The 8,052-nt window shown below is 57.6% G+C and overlaps 1 protein-coding gene across 1 annotated transcript in view; it reads right to left on the bottom strand.

Annotated features, from left to right (window-relative positions):
• Positions 1-7,056, bottom strand: part of AXL (AXL receptor tyrosine kinase) — a 28,999-nt gene extending 21,943 nt beyond the window's left edge. The window contains exons 1-4 of the mRNA XM_023743961.1: positions 6,776-7,056; positions 5,462-5,684; positions 5,040-5,140; positions 4,322-4,498 (exon numbers count right to left, since the gene is read on the bottom strand). Coding sequence (XP_023599729.1) covers positions 4,322-4,498; positions 5,040-5,140; positions 5,462-5,684; positions 6,776-6,839 — 565 coding nt within the window. The 5' untranslated portion in view covers positions 6,840-7,056. The remainder of the gene's footprint in view (positions 1-4,321; positions 4,499-5,039; positions 5,141-5,461; positions 5,685-6,775) is intronic.
• Positions 7,057-8,052: the final 996 nt, after the last annotated feature.

Raw genomic sequence — 8,052 nt, 5'->3', positions numbered from 1 at the left:
TCGGGGGAAAAATACCCGGAGGGCGGTTCTTCTGGGGGCCCCCGCAAAGGAGGCAAGAAAGTGGCAATTTTGGGCCCATTTTTCAGGGCACGCGTTTTTGTATTGGAAAGGAATTCCCGCCCCCGGAATCCGCCTAAACCCCCACCACCCCCAGAAAAGTCGGATTCGGGAGAGGGCGCGGGCCTCCCCCCCCCCCCCCCCCGCATGAATTTTGTGTACTGGGCCTCTAGTTTGTTTGTAAGCTCGGCTCCTACCAAGTCCACTCCCCCTCACTCACTCACACCTCACTCTTCTGGTGTTTCTGGGAAGCATACATCAAGCATTTTCCCACCTCGGGAACTTTGTACTCCTGTTCCTTCTTTTTGGAACAGTGTTCCCACTGACATCCAAGTGGTTCACTCCCCACCCCTTCACATTGTTACTCAGATCCCACCTTCTCAGCCCTTCTGTCCCTGACCGCCTTGTTTAAAATCAGAACTGCATGGCCGGTGTGGTTCAGGGATTAAACCAGGAGGTCAAGGTTTGGTCCCCAGTGGGGGGCATTTGGGAGGCAGTGGGTTGAATTCCCTCTCATCATTGATGTTTCTGTCTCTCTCCCTCTCCCTTCCTTTCTCTGAAATGAATGGGAACATATTAAAAATTTTAAAAAGAAATAAATTTGGAACCTCCCTCCATATCTAGCCTTTTTTCTGCTTTATTATTTTCCCTTTGGCTATTCTCATCACAATGTCAACTCCACTAGCATGTCAGCAACATGGGCAGGGGTTTCTGTCTGCCTTGTCCCCTGCTGTATTGCCTGTGTCTAAGATGGCCTGGCACCCAGTAGGTGCTCTATAAATGCTTGTCGAATGAGTGAGTGAATTTATGTGTATACATTTGTGTACTTATGAGTGTTTCTGGCTGTGTATGCAGAAATGTGAGCACGGGTACTTCTGAGGGTGAGTTAATGTATGTGTCATGAATAACTGTTTTTGAGTGTCTTGCCTCCCCTCCCCAGTGTGATGATGGTGGGAACACAGGCACACACACACACACACACACACACACACTCCCTGGGTGACAGGATGTAAGGAGGACTAAGTCTTAAGTCTGTAGCTCGTGCCTGTCTGCCCATGCCTGTACCAGTGTGCTGTGGACCTGTGAGTGTCTATGGATGTTGGGTGCTGCGTGTGCCTCTTGCGTTTGTTCTGCGCCTGTTCTCACCACCATCTACCGCAGACACAAAGTTTCCTTTTCTTAGTCAGCAGAGGGAGTGGAAGGAGGGAAAGCTGGCTGGCCGCCCAAAGGGGTGGGCAGGGAAGCTCCTCAGTTCCGCTGTCCAGGCGCTAGTTCCCAGCCAAGGTCAGGTGCCCGCCTGCCCCCGCAGCCCCGCAGCCAGCCGCTGCTCCCAGGGGGTGGGACGTCTGGGTCCCCTCCAGCCACCTGGCATGTGGGGGCCGCCAGGGTCACTGTGTGGGAGCTGGCACTGTCCTCCAGAGGAGCCAGGGTCACTGTGTGGGAGCTGGCACTGTCCTCCAGAGGAGCCCTGGGGCAGGATGGGGGTTCTGGAGCCCGGTCCTGTTCCGACCACAGCATTCCTGCCCCCGTCTGAGTGAGTCACCAGGCCCCACCCCCTGCACTTCCGGCTGGCCTTGCGGGGAGAGGCCCAGGATCCCCCTTCCCAGGCTTGGACACCAACACCTTGAGGGAGGGGAGAGCAGGGATGAAGGGACCTGGGACCCCTTCCCTGCAGCAGGCTCTCCCTCACAGCAGGAGCAGGCCCACTCCAGATGTGCTTTCCAGATGCACTGTCCACCTCCTGTCCTCTCCTGCTCCTCCCCCCAACCCTGTGCTTTTTCCGAGGGAAAGAGAGGGATGGAAGGAGAGAGGGGGCACGCCCTGAGTCAGATCAAGGGACAGATGTACACAAACGGGCTAACATTCCTTAACACAGCCCCCCCCCCCCCCGCCCCAATGAATCACTCCTAACTCACAGGGACCGTTATTGGCACAAAAACAGAGAATGCGGTGCTCAACAAGCTATGCACAAGGCTGATGCTGTGGCAAACACGCAGTGACACAAATACACACTCCGTGACTTCCATACACACGGGCTGACACAAATAAAGGAAGAGACCAAACATAAACACAATCAGACATGTACACATGAACTACAAACACCTGGCAAGACCACATACACCTAGGCTGCAGCCGACAGACACACAAACCTCCCTGCATGTTGAGAGGCACACACCAAGGGACAATCACAAGTTGAGGTTGAAGTGGACAAATAATACACGCCAGAACCCGCAGAGGTTAATGTGGACTTGCTCGCACAAAAATACAGCCAAGATTTCAAAACACAGCTGGACTTACTCAGGATGCTTAAGACATTCATCGAGATGCAGACTGATACAACAGCACTCACTTGCATGGACACGAGGGCTGTGGCAGACACACAGGAGGGGAGACATGTGCACACGGGCGGCACAGACACATCTACACACTGGCTGCTAAGCACCCCATGTTCATCCACCCAGAGGGCATGGGGCCGGGCTGGTACTCAGGGAGAGCAGACAGAGGCAGGAAGGTGTTGCTGCTGTCTGCTGAGAGTCACACGTGCGTACACACACACACACACACAGACACACACAGGGGTCCATGGGACATAGTCCATACCAACATGCTCACCCTGTGACAAATACACAGACACCACAGTTATCCATGGACACAGATATGTATACACACAGACAACCACAGTCAGTGGAAACACACTAAAAAGCACACTAAGTTGTCCATTGACACAATCTAATTCCATGGAAGCAAAAGCCCACACCATGATACTCGCACCCATAGGTGCACACCTGTAAGCTGACATTGTCTCCTCTATATAGGGAGGTATGGGAAATGGCCACAGAATGCACTGCGATCCCTCACTCTGCCATCTCTCCCCCAACACACATACACAGCTGCGAGCACACAAACACAAAGGCTGACGCAGGCTGACACTGGTATACTTAGTCACACACACACACACACACACACACACACACACACACGTGCGTGCGCGCACGCACACACACACCCATGCTCCCCTCCCCCATGCACTGAGACAGCTACAGAAGCTGGCCCTTGCTAACACCCCCGCCTCATCCAAAGAGGTTGATGCTGACAGACACTGAGACACAGATCCAAAGGGACATGGATACACACCCAGAACCTCCCCCCCACCCCACCCCACACACACAAATACACACACACAGAGATTGCCCTTATAGTTGCACCAAATACTGATACATGCACAGACCTCTCCCACCTGTGGTCCCCCCCATTTTTCCTTCTGGGATGGAGTTGGGGAACCAGCCTCCTCTCCCTCCCCCTCTCTGGGGTCTTGCCAAGCTGACTCAGTCCCCAGAGCCACTGGCCTGAGTCAGCCCTCTGGGGGCTGGCATGCTCACCACCTTTCCCTTGCACACTCAGGGTCCCCAGAATGCTGGGAATGTGGGCACCTCCCTCCACCCTGGGAGACCCTCAGTCAGGAGTCCCCTCCCCATCCCAGCAGTTGGAGAGCAGGTTGGGGGTGCTGGAAACTGATACCCTACAGGGTCCAGCCACCTCCCTCTGACTAATTGAGTCTCCCCCTTCTGTATTCCTCTCTCTCCTTTCTCAGTGAAGGGGAACCCCCTGTGTCCATGGTCCCCCAGCAATGCCACAGACTGCTGTGTGACCCCAAGCTTGGTCCTGCCCCATCTTGGGTTACCTCTGTGGTCTGTCCCTCTCTGTCTCTGATTCTCTCTCTCTCTCTCTCTCTCTCTCTCTCTCACTCTCTGTCTCCCACTTTCACCTTCTCTCTTTACTTCACGTTCTGTACCCACCAGTGGGGCCCTTCAGTGACAGGGGTAGACAGGTTGGGGGAGGTGGAGGAGAGGAGGGCATGGTTGATTCGGGTGCCCTGCTTGGGGTCAAGGGCTGACAAAGGGCCATCAGGCCTACACACACTTGGGCTATGGAACAGCTCAGAGGAAACCCAGGACAAAGAATTCTATTCAGAGACAGGCTGGGGTAGTTGGAGGGAGAAAGAGCAGAGAGACAGGACACGGAGAAACAGAGCGATGAAGAACAGAGACAGAAGGAGATGGAGAAAGCATATGGGGAGAAGTGAGGAGGTAGACAGGGGCAAAGATGCAGAGATGGACTCAGAAGCAGAGACACAGGAACCGAGAGAGACGGACAGAGGACAGAGGGACAGGCAGACACTCACACAGGAGCATGAAGGGCACGCTTCTCCCACTTCCATCCTGCCAGGGCCTCTACAGTGAGCTGGCCACAACCCCGGACTCACCTGGAACATGAAGTATGTGCTGGGGGGTGTGGCCCTTGGCCGCAGCCAGGGGGACAGCATCCTGGAGCCAGAACAGGTCCACGGGCTCTGGGGGACCCTGGGCCCGGCAGCTCAGGTTGAAGGGGGTGTTGGCAGTAACAGTCCTGTCCTCAGGCTCCTCCAAGAAGTAGGGCAGGCCTGGGTGGGGTGATGGTAGAGGCTGGGTCTCTCTGAGCCCCCCAGGTGTCTGACTCACTGCCAGGCTGTTGGAGGCTGCAGGCTCTTGAACCCGTATGTCCCCTCAGGCCTCTACCCCCAGGGCACAGCATCCCAATACCTGTTTCCCCCAACCAATGTCGGACCCCCAGGACATATAAGCCCCTCCTTCTTTTCCAGAATGTCTGACTTCTCATCCCATTTTACCAATGAGGAAAGGGGGGGGGGGGGGGCGGCCTGAGGATGGGAAGACGGTTAAGTCATGCCTCTGACACCTTATCTGTTTGAAAAATATCCTACCCCAACCATGGCTGACCCCAGGATATCCAACAACACCCCCCACCCCAAGATGTCTTCTTCCGCAGGACTTATAATCCCAATAATTTATGGACCCAAGCTTCCTGATCCTTTCAGATCTCTGACATTCTTAGCATGTATGTCCCTGGGAGACATCCTGAATCTTCCAGCACCCTTTGACCCCTGGGGTTCCTGACCTCCCATGACCTCTGAGCCCAGAGCTCACCCTCCAGTCCAATATAGCCGGGCTGGGACACAAAGTTCCTTCCTCCCAGGACCACTGCGCACTGGTACCATCCCACGTCCGAGAGCTGCAGGGACAAGATCCTGACAGGGACAGAGAGGTTTGGGATCAGAGCTGGACACTGGGAGGGACGCATCAGAACTGAAAGACGGGGGTCTGGACTGGAAACACGTGAGCTAAGAGGTGGGCACTATTATTAACTCCTTTTACAAAAGAGGAAAGTGAAACCCGGGGCTACATCACATGCTCACAGCCACACAGCCGCGGGCGAGTGGCCAAGCTGGGGCTCCAACCCCGGTGGAGCGCCTGGTGGTGACTTTTTCACCCACCATGTGATGGAGGTGGTGGGGGTCAGGGGTCAGGGGGGATGTAGGGATGTGGTTGGTCAGGGAGAGGCTGGTCACCTGAGCTTGCTGACCACTTTCCAGTCGTCCTGCTCATCTTCGCCCAGGGGCACCTGGATCTGGGTGCTGTCTGCCAGCTCCAGGGCCTGTCCATCCCGAAGCCAGGTCACCTCAGGGGGCTCCCCATGAACCAGAAGCTCACACTGAAGGGTCCCCGTGAGTTCCCGGGCACCAGTGATGTTCCCTGGGCTCCCCACAAAGGGGTCCTCCTGAGCCTGTGAGCCTGCAGGGAGATGGGGAAGAGCCGGCTCAGGAAACTCCACTTCCCTCCAAATCCTCAGTCCCACCCTCTGGGCCTGCTTATGGCAGCCACGACCTTGCCAGGCCTTTAGGCCCACATAGCTGTAGAGTGACCTCAGCGGGGGCTGGAGGGAGGCGCCTTGAGGGGAGGATGGGAGCCTTCCCAGGGGATTAGGGTCCAGCCTTCATCCTTCAACTTTGGGAAGAGGGCCCGGGATCTGGCAGCCTCCCACGTCCTGGCCTGCCGGGCAGGGCCAGCTCTTGCCCCGCTGCCCTCCCTTAGGGTCTCCAGAGACGTGACAGGTCAGGCTGGTGGATGGCGGGGAAGAAAAGGAGGGAAGGAGAGGGAGAGGGGGAGGGAGAGAGCGAGAAGGAGAGACGGGGAGAGAAGCCAGAGAAAAGTTGAGCAGGGGGAGTCAGAGACAGAAAGGAACAGAGACCCAGAGAGAGACAGAGGGTGAGAGATGAAGAGACACCCTAGGGGAAAAAAGTGGTGGAGAGACACGAGAAAACGGCAGTGACATTGATAGAGACAGGCAGAGAGGGAGGGAGGGAGACCCACAGAGATGGTAGAGCTGGAGCCTGAGACAGAGCCTCGGTCCCAGAGATGGAGCAGACAATGGTGGGGCAGGGACAGGGTGTGGGGGTGACTGTGCTGAGGGTTTTCCCCTAGGGTTCCCAGCCCTCCCCGTCCCGCTGCCGGACTGAGTACTCCTTTCTGGAAATTTCCTTCCCTGGAAGCCCCCATCTCAGCCTCTCCCCAGGGCCCCCACTCCAGTCCAGCCCCCACCCTGCCCTCAGCTTCTCCTGGGTGTCTGTCTCGGCGTGTGCATCTCTTCCCGTCTCCGACCCTCCTAGTTTCTATTTCTTGTCCCTCTGTTCCTCTCTGAGCCCCTCTCTGTCCCCCGGGGCCTCTCTGGGTTTGTCTCTGTGTCTCCCGTCTCCCTCTCCGTTGTCCCAAGAAAATTCCCTGAGCCAACTCGGGACCACCCCCAACACCTGCCATCCCCCCTCCCCTCCACCTCCCCCTGCCCCTCCACAGGTAGTCCTGCCCCTCAGGCCACCATCACTCACCGTTGGGGGCCATGCACACCAAGCAGCACAGAGCCAGCCACCAGGCCAGCGGGACCCTGCCCATCCTCGGGGCAGCGCGCGAGCTCTGCCAAACTTTCCTCAGAAGTTGCTGGGCACACGGAGGGGGAGGGGGCAGGGCCGGGTTGTCCCCGGCCCTCCCCCCAGCTCCGGGCTCCCCGGCTTTGGCTCTGCCCGCCTGGCACGGGAAGGGCTCCTCACCGGCTCCACTCCACTCCGTGGCCGCCTTCCCTGCTCCCTGATCTTCTCCCTCCCAGACCTCCGAAACCCGTTCCCCCGCCCCTGCCTCCCCCTGCCTCCACCCACCGGGCTGGGAGCCGAGGGGGCCACTGGGATTTTGAGGGGTTAACTTCGGAGAGGAGAGGACCAGCCCTGTCTTAAAGGGACCCTGGAGGGAGGCTGAGGAGGGGAAGGAGCCCTGGTGGCTTCACCCCTGAGCCTGGGCCAGAGAGGCAGGGAGGCTGTGTGTTTCTCTACCCGGCGCAGGGCGCTGTCGCCCTGGGCTCTCTGGATGTCCCGTAAACATTCCTTCAGAACTCCACTCCCCGCTCAGCCCTGGCGATGCCCCCTCCCCGGCCTCCACCCCCAGCCCAGCCCCAGCCAGGCACTCCTCTCACACTCACAGCTCCTCCTCCTCCTCCTCCTCCTTGTCCTCCTCCCCCCTCCTCCTCCCTCCTCGTCCTCCTCCCCCTTCCTCTACCTTCCTCCTCCTCCTCCTCCTCCTCCTCCTTCTCCTCCTCCCCCCTCCCCCCTCCTCCAAGGACACACACACACAGGACACACACACACACACACACACACACACACACACACACTCACACTCACACAGTCAGATGTCATCAGCACACAGAGGCTGGGACAGGAGGAGACATGCAGGGGCACGCTGCCAGCCCATGGGACATACTCAGAAGACAAGCCAGGTCAGGAGCTCCAGTCCTGGAGAAATCTCAGAAACCAGAACCTGAAGAACACCTGCCGGGTGGCTTCCCCGGGGTACACTCAGGGAGACGTGGAGCCTCCTGCCCAAGAGACCCACCTGGGCACAGAAACGGGACCCGCCCTGGCTGGTGTGGCATCAGCAGCATCTTGTACCAAAAGGTGGTGGGTTCTATTCCTGGTCAAGGCACATGCCTAGATTTCGGGTTCCATCCCCGGTCATGGCACGTGGAGGCAGTCAATCAATGTTTCTCTCTGACGCTGGTGTTTCTCTCTCTCTCTCTCTCTCTCTCTCTCTCTCTCTCTCTCTCTCTCTCTGTCTC

Source organism: Myotis lucifugus, unplaced genomic scaffold, assembly GCF_000147115.1.
Source record: "Myotis lucifugus unplaced genomic scaffold, Myoluc2.0 scaffold_421, whole genome shotgun sequence".
Classification (NCBI taxonomy): Eukaryota; Metazoa; Chordata; class Mammalia; order Chiroptera; family Vespertilionidae; genus Myotis; species Myotis lucifugus.
Note: the sequence above shows the minus strand (reverse complement) of the source record. Positions and strands in the feature narration are given on the sequence as shown.